The sequence below is a fragment of the Equus przewalskii genome, chromosome 21, assembly GCF_037783145.1.
Source record: "Equus przewalskii isolate Varuska chromosome 21, EquPr2, whole genome shotgun sequence".
In the NCBI taxonomy this organism is placed as follows: Eukaryota; Metazoa; Chordata; class Mammalia; order Perissodactyla; family Equidae; genus Equus; species Equus przewalskii.
In genome coordinates, this window is record NC_091851.1 from 28,646,455 (window position 1) to 28,660,257 (window position 13,803).

At 38.3% G+C, this 13,803-nt stretch overlaps 1 protein-coding gene and 1 non-coding gene across 19 annotated transcripts in view; one reads left to right on the plus strand and one right to left on the minus strand.

Moving 5' to 3' along the window:
* Nucleotides 1–13,803, plus strand: part of RALGAPB (Ral GTPase activating protein non-catalytic subunit beta) — a 91,289-nt gene that overhangs the window by 62,018 nt on the left and 15,468 nt on the right. For all 18 annotated transcript variants that reach the window (XM_008517414.2, XM_008517415.2, XM_070589202.1 and 15 more), the window contains 5 exons: nt 1,104–1,210; nt 2,833–2,985; nt 5,202–5,411; nt 10,572–10,730; nt 13,290–13,455. In XM_008517414.2, the coding sequence (XP_008515636.1) occupies nt 1,104–1,210; nt 2,833–2,985; nt 5,202–5,411; nt 10,572–10,730; nt 13,290–13,455 (795 nt within the window). The remainder of the gene's footprint in view (nt 1–1,103; nt 1,211–2,832; nt 2,986–5,201; nt 5,412–10,571; nt 10,731–13,289; nt 13,456–13,803) is intronic.
* LOC139078348 (small nucleolar RNA U13) lies at nt 11,826–11,929 on the minus strand. Its single transcript, XR_011531285.1, has one exon. It is a non-coding gene; the product is annotated as a small nucleolar RNA U13 (small nucleolar RNA).

Here is a 13,803-nt window from a genome sequence, read left to right on the forward strand (position 1 = left end):
GAAAGTGAGACATTTCCTCGTAGTTCAGGGATGAATGAATACCATCACAGGTTTCCATTATGTTTTGGTAAAATACAATGACTTTACTATGAAATAGATGGGGCCTTTTATTATTGCCCAACTCCAACGTGGTGGTCCCGTCTTTCCTGCAGGCACCTCTTCCTCCTCTACCCCAGACGTAGGGCTTGCTTGACTTTCTTTCCTGGCTTGTACCTATTATTCATGATTCTTCTGGCCTCCTACTCCCAAGCCACCTGCTAAGGAGTCTGTAAAATTCCAGTATCCCCTCCGGGTTTCCCGGGGTAAGTGTTAACCCTTTTCCAGATTTTTAGGACTCCCCTACTCTCATTCCAAGTAATTTTATTGCATTGGAAGTCTACCAAAAAGATAAACAATTGGAATTTGTGGATTCACAAGGACATTTTAATAGTTCATTGTATGGCTAATAACAGAGGAAGTGAGGGAGAGACATTTGAGCAAGTTCAACTCCCACACCAGAGACGAAAGGGAATAAGAAGGATCTGGGTCACTCGGGAAGTACATCCTGAGTTCTTTACGTCCCTTCTTCCTGCCCCTGAACTTCTGCTGGGATGGAACAGTGCCATCCTGTGGTGGACAGCAGGTACCGAAAGGCATGGGTGAATGTAACATTAGCCCTGCCAGCACCCAGGCTGTCTTCCTGTGCTTAGGTCGTTTCCAACAGTATTTGCCAGGACAGTGTTTCCCAAAAATGTTTATGTGTACCACTGGAGGTCTGTGAGATGATGTTAGCCAATATGTTAGTGAACATTATGTGCTTTTAAACATGTGTTTAAAAAATAGATAATTAGCACACCAAAGTTCATGGTTTCTCATTTAAAGTAGAGATATACAATTTCCTTTTAAAATAAATTTGTTTCAAAAAAAAGTAAAGAAAGTGGTTGATAGAAAGTAAGATAATAGTTCTTATTGTACATGGGTATGGCAGAAACCACAGAGGTGGTACACAAAGGATGACACTGTGCTAGGGCTTTGATTATTAGAGGCTCTCCAGTTGACAATAGGTGTATTTTTGAGCGGTGGTTGTCTGAAATAAAAACTTTTACACCAACATTTTATTCTAGATGATTTTTTCCCCTCTGTCACTGTGCTGGTCCGGGGAATGTCTGGAAGACTTGCTTGGGCACAACAACTTTGCCTTTTACCCAGAGGAGCAAAAGCAAATCAGAAGGTATCCATCAGAAGCTACAGAGAAGTGACTGGGAGTGAATGTGATTGTGTGTGCATGTGTGTGTTATGATTTAAAAGTTAAATAACATTCCAACAAAAATCACAGATAAAATAAATATTTTTGGTCCTAGCCAGATCCTCAGTCAGTGGGTTCACATCAGTATTATCTTAGAAGCTTAGAATTTCAGATCCACTGAATTACTCTTTAAAGACATGTTCAAGGCAGGTGTATTTTCAAAGAGCTTCCTAGGTAATTCTGACATCCACTTATGATTGAGAACTACTGTTCTGAACAGTGGGCCCAATTTTTTTCATGCAATGTTAAATATAATAAAACTCAGATACATGCCATATGTGAAAAAAAACTTGGCTGGACCTTTGATGACTCTGGCAATAGGACTTAGTTTCAAATTGTTTCATATGATTTATTCTTGTATAATTGGTAATAGTCTCTGTAATTTTTTAATGTGCTGTATAATTTAATAAAATCTTCTTTTGTTTTGGCATAGTTTATTTACTTTATAACATTTGTAATTATGTGAATAAAATTTCCTCATGGGAGAAAGTGGGAAAATTCAAATAATGAAGAAATTTTAAATCACCTGTTTTCTCAATCTCCAAAAGTAGATCGCACTGTTAATATTTTAGTGGATTTCTTTCCAGTCTTTCCTTTCTATACACAATAACACTTAAATAGAATTTGAGTCATATTTGTATACTGCTGTTTTCACTTATCACATAGTAAGCTTTTACTTAGGTTACTAAAAATCTTTAAAACCTGCCAATAAAATTTTACCAGCATTTAAGAGACACCTGCAAAATTGGAGCGTGTGTCTAAAATCACTTAAAATCCTAGATGTCTCTGTTAGATGAGATATGTTTATTACGCTATGAGGAGCACACTTCTGTTTTCTCTTGGTGGCATCATGCACATCATATTCTGTCAGCAGCACTGTAAGCCACTAAGTTAGCATCAAAGACTGAGGAGGAAGGAGATCAGGAAAGGAACTAGAACTTGGTGGTGGTTTAGTATGTTTCATATGTATTTTATTTAATCCTTACAACAATCTTGTGTTGGGTTTTTTTCCATTTTTCACATGTGAAAACGGAGGCCACACAACTAATATATATTAGAGCAGGGATTTGGAGCCATGAAGACTTAGATTCTGTGCCCATATTCTTTCAATTAAGCCAGCTACGGTTCTAATTAAACTCACTGTCTAGAGATGCCCAGTGTGCCTAAACTTGTGCTTCATTATATGGAATGATTTGAGAGCACTTGGGAAAGAAGGGAGTTTGAGGCTTAAGCTCTGAAATGCCTTATCTGTTGGCTTCCCATTAATATGGAAGATTCAGGCCTGGAGTACTGGGATTCACAACCCCATTTATCAGTCACAAAATCTAGAATAAGTTTTCTGGAAAAGAACATTTTTCTAATAATAAAATAGAATACACTAGACTGTTTACCTTTACTGTTAGCAGTAGTATCTTCAGATTCTTACTGAGTTTCTGTGTTATGTAATCCTGGGGAAACACAGGCGTCTAAGAGACCAGGGAAATACGTGGTTGTTATAGATGACACTAGGAGTAATAAATATAATGTTATTTGTTTTATTTTAACAGCTTTTTGTGCCTGAACCTCGTCCAGTTCCTAAAAATGATGTTGGATTTAAATATACTGTGAAACATCGACCATTTCCAGAAGAAGTGGATAAGATTCCTTTTGTGAAAGCAGATCTAAGCATTCCAGATTTGCATGAAATCGTCACTGAGGAAGTAAGAAAAATTATTGTTAGCTCTTGTTAAGGGAATGACTAAAAACATTCTTAAACAACTTCCATGGGCAAGACACTGCCTTTCTTTTAGTGTTATTAAAAGCGATTCATAAGATGACCTGGATCTCTGTTATCTGAGAGGTTACCATGTAGTAAGGCAAGTATAGATTGTGGCTGATTGAAAGTAATTACGTGTCTCTTAGAGAGAGGTGTCGCTGAGCTGTCTCGGCTGGTCTATGGTAATCTCAGTAGTGTGGTGAGATGATCACATGCTAGTGGAGGATATTTGGAAAAGGGAGACCAATTCAGAGACTGTTAGGACAGTCCAGGCAAGGGAAAGGAAGGACTACCTCACTGATAGTGGAAGTTTAAATATATGGAATGTATTGTAGAGGTAGACCCAGGTAGTCTCAAATTGCTGAGGGAAGGAAAAGAGCCAGAGAACTTTAGATTTTGAGTTTGAGTGAGAAGGAAGATAGCGGTGCCATTTACGGAAGTATGAACGTTATGAAGAGGACAGGTTTGGAAAGACAGGAAAAATTTATTTGGCTTTAGATTAATTTAGATAATTGGATGAAGTCACTGGTATCTTAGGTCATGAGAGAAGAATTTTAAGAGATGGGGGACAGAGGTCCGTCAGGGCCTGAGAGAGCAGAAGGGCAAGAGTAGAAGCCGCCTGCACTATTAAGTGCTAGTGAGATCAGGGAGAAGGGGCGCTAAGAGGAAGGGTCATGAAATTGTAGGTGACCTTTGATAGCAGGTTCCAGAGTGTTAAAGTGAGGGGCAGAATATAAGGGGCTGGGTAGTGAATGGTTAGTGAGAGGCAGTGAATCTAAACTACACTGTTAGCAGTAAAGGCAAGGCTACAGAGTGGATAATAGTGTGAGGAAATGACCTCACTGAGAAAAGCAAGACTAGTTTTTTCTTTTCTTTTTTTTTTAATTCAAGGATGGGAAGAGTATGAACATGCTTAGAGGTTGAAAGGAAGGAACCAGTGGAGAGTGGTCTGTATCTGCTAACACTGTAAGATGGACTGGGGGAAATGATAAGTAATAGAGTAAGGCCTTGGAGGCGGTAGGGTCAAGAGTCTGTGTGACTGTGTCTAGAAAAGGGATACTTCTGGTAAGACAGGAGAGGAGAGCGTAGGTGAAGATTCAGAGACATTTAAAGGTAGAAAGGAGGGAAATTGAAGGAGCTTATGTAAACTTTAATCTTAGTTCTTAGCAATGAACAAAGCGTTGAATCAAAAATGGGTCTTAAAATTGCCAGGCAGCTCACCTGAGGTTAAGTAACATTATTTGTAGTGAAGTTACTTAACTTACTCTGCTGACTTGCTTCAAAAGTCCTTGGGATCTGGAGGCATATGTAAAAAATTTGAATGGAATGGAGGTTGACAGAGGTGGGAATACGGAAGAATAAGGAAAGACACAGGCATTTATATGCTTAGAAGAAGGTATTAAGGTGTTAGATTTGGGGGTCTAGGCTTGGTTGGGAAGTAGATGAAGCCAGAAGGAAGCTAATGCCTGGGAAAATACAGGGAGGAATTGAATGCCTCACACTGAAGAGACAGCACTGCTCGGGGAGTGAAGCCATGGGAGAGCTGCAGGAAGGGGGTTTGTGATTAGAGAAGGGAATTTCAGAATTGTAGCTCTTGAAAGTACAGCGCATCTGAGGTACAAAATGTGCTCATGGATGGCCAAAGTTGTGAAAGTTGAGGAAGTTGTAGAAATAGAGGCCAGGCTGTTAGAAGGATCATTGCTCACCAAAGAGGATGAAGTTTTAACTAGGATTGATCGGAAGGGAAGTGTGGAGGGGTCAGTGGGAGTTTCTGAGAATGTAGTGGAGTAATCCGTATGGACCAAAACATGAGGGGGGTCACTGCAGGATGAAAGTAGACACTGATCTGGAAGGGCGCGTGAGAGCAACAACTCTTCCATCTTTCTTGCCTGCTAGAAAGGAAGCAGATACAGGATGGTTTCATTTATAGCAAGGAGATGAAGGAGTGATTGTTGAGGCTATACGGGAACTTTTTTGGTGTTTGTTTTAATGTTGAAACATGTTTGCTTGGTTGCATACTCTGTATTGAATTGAAACTCGATCACTGAAAATTATCTTCATTTACTTTGTTGCATGTAGCTTTATTTTCATTTTAAAATAAGATTAATCCTATTACTTTTATAATAATTCACCAAAAATGAAATATTTGCTTTATTTCAGTTGGAAGAGAGACATGAAAAATTAAGGAATGGCATGGCCCAGCAGATTGCTTATGAAATACACCTCGAACAACAAAGTGAAGAAGCATTGCAGAAGAGAAGTTTTCCTGATCCGATTACGGATTGTAAGCCCCCACCTCCAGCCCAGGAATTCCAAACAGCACGCCTTTTCCTTTCACACTTTGGGTTTTTGTCCTTAGAAGCATTGAAGGTAACTTTCTTAAACTTTTATGAGAATATATATTCATAAATTAACATTCAGCTGATGATAGCTAAAACATTTTTATGAGGCTAGAGGTAATTAAGAAAGAAAAACCTGATTAAATCTTAAGCTCTGCATGCAAGTAAATGAGATTCTGTGGTGCTGCAGGTTACTATACGAGTCCTTGACAGTCGGTCCTGTGAATGCTTTCAGAGTTCTTTCTGGGGAGACTGCTTTGATAATACCTCCAGCTCTGAATTTTCTTGGGTAATGTAGGACCCTGTTAGATATATAAGTGAAATCTACAGATAATTAGAAAAGGAATGTTAAAATCTTCCCCTAATAAAATCTATTACTAAAAGTATGGGCTACAGTTGGCTCTGCTCTTTCATGCCACTTTTAAAAAGGAGGAAGTATTTGCGAACCAGGCATTTCTTTTTTTTTTTGAGAAAGATTAGCCTAGAGCTAACTACTGCCAGTCCTCCTCTTTTTGCTGAGGAAGACTGGCCCTGAGCTCACATCCGTGCCCATCTTCCTCTACTTTATGTGTGGGACGCCTGCCACAACGTGGCATGCCAAGCGGTGCCATGTCCACTACCTGGGATCCGAACCGGTGAACCCCGGGCCGCTGAAGCCGAACGTGTGCACTTAACTGCTGCGCCACCGGCCCGGCCCCCTAGGTGCTTCTGAAGTTGTACAGTTTCCAAGATGAGACCAGACTATCTAGGTTTGTGTCCGGGCATCACTACTTACCAGCTAGATGGTTTTGGCCAAGTTGCCCTACTTTTCTGAGTTTTAGTTCCTCATCTATAAAAAAAAATGGGGATTATAAAGGTATCCATCTCATTGTGGTTGTGTAAGGTGCTTCGTGTAGTACTTAACACAAAGTAAGCCAGCTTGTAAGGTGAATATTGCCATTATTCCTAATTCCATTATCCTTAAAACAATTTTACAAGGAAAGTGGTGCTATCCCTATTTTACAGATGTGGAGACAGAGGCTCAAAAATGTGAAATAGCTTCCCTGTGGTGGATTTGGGGTTTGTACTAAGGCCTCTCTCTTTTTTTCCCCTCAGATTTTTTTTTATTGAGGTTGTGATAGTTTACAACCTTGTGAAATTTCAGTTGTACATTATTATTTGTCATTCATATTATAGGTGCACTACTTCACCCTTCGTGCCCACCCCCCAGCTCCCTTTCCCCTGGTAACCACTAATCTGTTCTATTTGTCCATGTATTTGCTTATCTTCCACATATGAGTGGAGTCATATAGAGTTTGTCTTTCTCTATCTGGCTTATTTCACTTAACATAATACCCTTGAGGTCCATCCATGTTGTTGTGAATGGGACGATTTTATCCTTTTTTATGTCTGAGGAGTATTCCATTGTGTATATATACCGTATCTTCTTTATCCACTCATCACTTGATGGGCACTTAGGTTGCTTCCACATCTTGGCTATTGTGGATAATGCTGTGATGAACATAGAGATGCATAAATCTCTTTGAATTGTTGATTTCAAGTTCTTTGGATAGATACCCAGCAGTGGGATGGCTGGGTCATATGGTATTTCTATTTTTAATTTTTTGAGAAATCTCCATACTGTTTTCCATAGTGGCTACACCAGTTTGCATTCCCACCAGCAGTGTATGAGGGTTCCTTTTTCTATACCACCTCTCCAACATTTGTTATTTTTTGTCTTGGTTATTTTAGTAGGGCCTCTTTCTTTTGGAAAGCACAACTGAGATTGCCAGGCAAGAAGTTGCTTATTGCACAGGTTGTCCTCTGCCCTTACTCCCTAGCATCTACTTGATCAAAGGTCATTTAACTTTTTGGGAAAGCAGGGAACATGGCTGGCTGATTTTGGATTTCAGCATATAGATGGAAGATATTTTACGTTGTAGAAAAGTGAGTTGGTGATGGGGAGTATGAACATAAAAACTCTTTTAAAATGTAGAAGAAAAGAGGAGAGAGGAAAACAATGAGAAATACAGTGGCAAATATGGAAGACAAGGAACAAAGATACAACGTACAAATGATTAGTGATATTCCTAATGGAGAAATTTGAACAGAATAGAAGCAGTAGATAAAAATATACTGGAAGAAAATTATTACATCCCCTAAGCTGAAGGGAGACAAGAACCCTAATAGCACTGTCTCTGAGATAGTAATTTTCCATTCATGTTATCTATGCTAGTTGAGAATTTTAAGTTTTCTAGAAAATAATTCTCATGCTTTTTTCTCATCTGTGTGAGAACATAAGAAAAAGTCAGAAAGTTCCCTGGTTTATGAATCTTAGCACCTCATTCTAATAACTTAAACCTGACAGCACACATAAAAAAAAGCTATAAACCAATCTTATTTTTGATTTTGTGTACAAAAATATTAACGAGAATGCTAGTAAAACTCAATGCAGCAGCATGTTAAGCAAATTACCTTCCACAACCAAGTAAGATTTATCCTAGGAACTCAAGGCGAGTTAGCTATTGAGAAATATTAATAAAGCCATTAAGAAAGTAATTTGATCCTCTTAGCAGACCAATCAATAAAACAATATATCAGTATTCAGTAGAACAATATTCATTCTGATTTAAAAAAAAAAAAAACAAGAAAACAAAAGCTTAACCAGGACCAGTAAAGTCGATCTCATTAAATGGCAGACCGTGAGAAACTAGAAGGACCCTCTGTTAAAATCAGCGGCACAGGGTATCTACCTTAACCACTATTTAACAGTGAGAATTTTTAGTCAATGAAATTTTTCTTTACTTTAAAATAATTGTAGATTAACAGAAAGTTGCAAAAAAAAGAGAGAGAGGTTTCTCCCACTGGTAACATCTTACCATAACTATACTACAATGTCAAAACCAGGAAAATCAATGAAATATTAAAAGAAACTAAATAAGAGGTAAAAAGCCATTGGAAAGAAGACAGTTCACAGGTAATGTGACTTCTAATTAGACAACCATAAGAGATTCAATAAAATGTTTGAAATAAATGAGAAAACTAAGATCACCACACAAAAAAGTACAGAAATTAAAGACTGCAGCTGTAATATCCAGTTAAAAATATGATTCAGGGACCAGCCCGGCCTGGTGGCTCAGCGGTTAAGTGTGCATGTTCTGATTCGGCAGCCCTGGGTTTGCTGGTTTGGATCCTGGGTGGCAGACGTGGCATCACTTGGCAAAAGCCATGCTGTGGTAGGTGTCCCAAGTATAAAGTAGAGGAAGATGGGCATGGATGTTAGCTCAGGGCCAGTCTTCCTCAGCACAAAGAGGAGGATTGGCAGTAGTTAGTTCAGGGCTAATCTTCCTCAAAAAAAAAAAAAAAGAAGGGGACAAGCTGATGAAGCAGCATACTTAAAAAAGAAGAAGGGGACAAGCTGATGAAACAGCATACTTAAAAAAGAAGAAGGGGCCGACCCCGTGGTGTAGTGGTTAAGTTTGTATGCTCCACTTTGGCAGCCTGGGGCTCGCAGGTTTGGATCTCAGGCGCAGACCTAACACTGCTTGTCAAGCCACGCTGTGGTGGCATCCCACATAAAATAGAGGAAGATTGGCACAGATGTTAGCCCAGTGACAATCTTAGATGGATTTTGACAAAAAGAGAAAGATTGGTAACAGATGTTAGCTCAGGGCCTTTCTTACAAAAAAGAAAAGAAAATTTGGAAGCTTTGCCTTACAAGGTCTGTTACAGCATGCTAAAGGTAGATCCACAATTCGTTATCCCTGATTTCAAAATAAAAACTGAAAACCGGGAGTTTTTTTGTAGCAGATTCGTCGAGTGGCAAAATCTGACCAGAATTAACACTAGGCTCTTTGTAGTCTTTACTTATTTCACTTAGTGTGAATACTCTTCGGTTTCCCTTGCAGAAATGTTAGTGTCTTTGGTTGTAGGATGTTGCCCCAGCCCTTGCTAGGAATGTTACGTAACAGACTAGAAGACCAGGCTTATAATCCTTGCTAATGTAGAAAAGAGTAATCCTTGCCATCTCTGGTGGGTGCGTTCCTGAAAAATACCATGGATGGCAAAATCTTGTTGGGCAAGATCAGATCTCAAAGAAGATAAGGGATTAGGGGAAAACAAAACAAAACAATGCATTTTAAAAAATTAATAGCCGTCATTTTTTAAAGCAGTTCTAGGTTTGCAGAACAATTGAGCAGAAAGGACAGAGAGCTCCCATATACCCTCTCCCCCTCCCCACCCCACTCCCCAGTTTCCCCTATTATTAACATCTTGCATTAGTGTGGTACATTTGTTAAAATTGATGAACCAGTATCCATGCATTGTTAATTGAAGTCCATAGTTTACGTTAGAGTTTACTCTGTCTTGTACAGTTCTGTGGGTTTTGACAAATGTATGATAACATGTGTCCACCATTACAGTATTGTACAGAATTAGTTTCACTGCTACTGTACTCTGCCCATGCACCCCTCCTTCTCTGCCTCCCCCAACCACTGGCAACCACTGACCTTTTTACTGGCTCCACAGTTTTGCCTTTTTCAGAATGTTTTATAGTTAGAATCATGCATAGCCTTTTCAGATTGGCTTCTTTCACTTAGCAGTATGCAGTTAAGGTTCCTCTGTGTGTTTTTGTGACTTGATAGCTCATTTCTTTTTATTGCTAAATAATATTCCATTGTATGGATGTATTAGTTTATTTATCCATTCATTTAGAGAAAGACATCTTGATTGCTTCCAAGTTTTGGCAATTATAAATAAAGTTGCTATAAACATTTATGTGCAGGTTTTTGTTAGACATAAGTTTTTAATTCATTTGGCTAAACACCAAGGTGTGTGATGACTAGTTTGTATGGTAAGACTATGTTTAGCTTTGCAAGAAACAGCCAAACTGTCTTACAAAGTGGCTTACCATTTTGCATTCCAACCAGTAATGAATGAGAAAAAAATGCATTAAAAAAATTGCTAGAAGGTATGATGTAGAGAAAATAGGATCCGAAATTATATGAATAATACTCAGTTGTCTTTAACAAAAAAAGACAAAAGAACTTGAAGGAAGTACACAAGAATATTAAATAGTTTCTTTAGGCTTATGGTTGTGCTTATTCCTGCCACTTTATAATTTTCTTACCTATTAAACTGTGAGCAAGTCATGCTTTTATAATTAGAATAGTGAAAAGAGATGATAATTCTTTCTTTCTTTCTGTGGTGGTAGGAACCTGCAAATAGTCGTCTACCTCCTCACCTTATTGCACTTGACTCTACAATACCTGGATTTTTTGATGACATTGGATATCTGGACCTCTTGCCATGTCGTCCCTTTGACACAGTTTTTGTTTTCTATATGAAACCGGGTCAGAAAACAAACCAGGAGGTAAGATTTCCAGATTGAGGGGATAATTTTTTATGCAATAAATACGAAAAATTGTACATGGCTTGTGCTTATCCATAGTAGGAGATGAGTTGTACTTGATGCTTAAAGACTTGTGAACAAGTTCTGAAACTGAGTTAATGAAAACTATGATGCCAAGAGTCCTGAGTGTTTTGACTCTCCATGAATGTGATTTAGAGAAGAGCTATAGCATGTCTTTTTTCCCCTTAAGGAATTCAGATTATAAGAGAAAAGAAGTGAAAATACAGAAGGTTAACCACAAGAAGGTAAAGCTAGGCCTGATTGCTTAGAAAGAGTAAAACAACAGCAACAAATATTTACCGAACATCTTCCCTGTGGCTCAGTGTGCCAGGATATGGAGGGGAATAACAGTCTTCTTGTCAGAAGCTCCCCTTTGAGCTAATTTCATGGACAAATAATCTCAGTTGAGGCATGCATAGTGTGCAGTGGGGGAAAATAACACCTGAAATTAAGTAAAAGATAAAAACAGAAGACTAAGTAAAACACAGCTGGATGTGTTTCATAAAGAGACTAGGAGAAGGATGAAGAAAAATACAGGATGGGTGAGAATGGGAAGTTGAGAGCAAAAGGCAAGGGATTTGAAGTGTGTGTTGGAAATCGATAGTTGAAACATGGAGTGGGGCAGGTAGTTACCAACTGTCACTAGGAAAGGGCCAAAGGAAGATCTGTGAAATACAGTGTTCAGATGCATAGGGCGCTGAGATATGATCTTGGAATTTTACTGTAATCATTGTAAGACCATTAGGTAATCAAATTGAGCAGAGCTTAAGAAATTTCCAGAGTCACAAAATGTTTGTTTATAGTGCTGTTTCCAGTTATTGGTGAGCTGCTAGAAAAGGAGATTGATTTATAAGAAAGTTCTTCTCATTTCATGTTATTGAATCAATAAATATTTAGTAAGTGTCTGCTATCAGTTAGGTGCCAGGATTATAGTGGTGAACTAGATCTTAGATTCATTTCTAGCTGCCAGCCGGTGGCTTGCAAGTTGATTTTGACTCACTTATTGCATCTTGACTAAATTTTCAGAAGTTTTTTATTTTTTATTTTATTTTTTTACGTCAGACAGGTAATGTGCTGACATTGTAACAAGGTTTGTGGGAGGCACATCTCACACAACAGCAAGAACACCCAATCATCACACTTAAGAACTACAAAAAGATCGATAAATTGTTTATTTAAAAGTTTTACTTCTGAATAAAAATTTTAATTTGAAGAAAACTGGAGCTGGCTGTCAAATCAGTTTCCTGGCACTTATAAGAATATGAAGGGATATGGGTGAACTAAACAGTACACTTCTAAAGACAAGAGAGAACGTGTTTAAGAGATGATAGCCTGGCAGTGATGCACAGTGGATTGAGAAGTAATAACTTAACACCCCATATTTTGACTTTATCAGGCCTCCGGATGGTCTTGATGTAGATTAGCCTTGCGTGAACCGTATCAGTGATCTGTGGACTGGCTGTATCACAGTCGTTTGGGGGAGCTTTTAAGAATAGTAATTCCAGGATCCTGCCTCTGCTGATTCTGATGTAGGAGGTCTGGAGTGGGCTAAGAGAATCTTACGTTTAAGAAATTCTTTAAGTGGTTTTGATACACTTCTCTCCCCCTTTCATTTTTAATTTGTACAGGATTTCTCGTTTTCCTTCCTTTAGCATAGAGTTTTCAACAGCAGCACTATCACTATTTGGGGACAGATAATTATTTTGGGAGCTGTCCTGTAAGTAAGACATTTAGTAGCATCTTTGGCTTCTCCTCACGAGATAACCAGTAGCACCCCACCAGTTGTGATAACAAAAATGTCTCCAGACATTGCCAGATGTCCCCTGGAGGGCAAAATCAGCTCCATTAGAACCACTGTTTTAGAAGAAGGGACTTTTCTTTCTGAGGCCAGTGAAAAGGCCAGGTGTTAAGTTTGGTACTTAGTGAAGAGGAGAGAACCTTCTAGTCACTTCATTTTTTCCTGGAATGACTACATTCTCTTCTTTGGACTAAGAGAAGGATGTTTTCATGCTCATTTATTAATTATACCTAATCTTTATTGAATTTTTAATAGATTTGTGCTTTTGATAACATTTGTCAAGATTTGTAATTAAATAATCACATACCTATGTAATGTTTCTCACTAATCAGACAGTAAACTCTGAAGGTGGGGGCATAGGGTTTTTGTTTACTTTTTATAAACCTGTCTGGTTCAATAGTTGTTTGCTAGGGAGGGAGATAAGGGCTTTACTTGCATTGTCTTACTTAATCTTTACAACCATCATTATTATCCAGACTTTCTAGGTGAAGAAACTGAAACAGTGGGGTTAAGAAACTTGCCCAAGGCCCAGCCAGCATTTGAACCCAAATCTGTTTAACTCAAAAGCATGCATTTTTAACAATAGTGATATAGTCATAAGTTTATTCTGAGCTTGGACTCGATTTGTCAGACACATCAAAGCTAACCACTTTTTATGAAGATTTATTTTGATATGCTCTTTTGTTGCCTTCATTATAGTTGATGATTGGTATGTATTTCAGATTCTAAAGAATGTGGAGTCTTCCAGAAATGTTCAGCCACATTTCTTAGAATTTTTGCTCTCTCTTGGCTGGTCAGTAGATGTGGGCAAACACCCTGGTTGGACTGGGCACGTTTCTACTAGTTGGTCTATTAACACTTGTGATGATGCTGAAGGACCCGAACAAGGTAAAACTCGTAACGGTCATTTGTTTTTTCTTGTTTTGTTACTCTTGATTTTTTCCCCTTTATTATGAGTTTGTAGGCTTATTAAAAAAACAAAGCAACAGGTGTATAAAGGAGAATCCTCCTTTTCCTAATCCTGGACCTCATAGGAAGTCACTTAATAATAGTTTGCATGTTCTTCCAGACATTTTCTGTGTGTATGTATATAATGATAGAGTTAATTAATACAAAATTAATGGCTTAATTATCATAAGGCTAATAAGTTCCTTTTTTATAGTGTGAGTAAACAAATTCCATTTGCTATAACAATATTATAATAGGGCTGGCGTGGTGGCTCAGCAGTTACGTTCG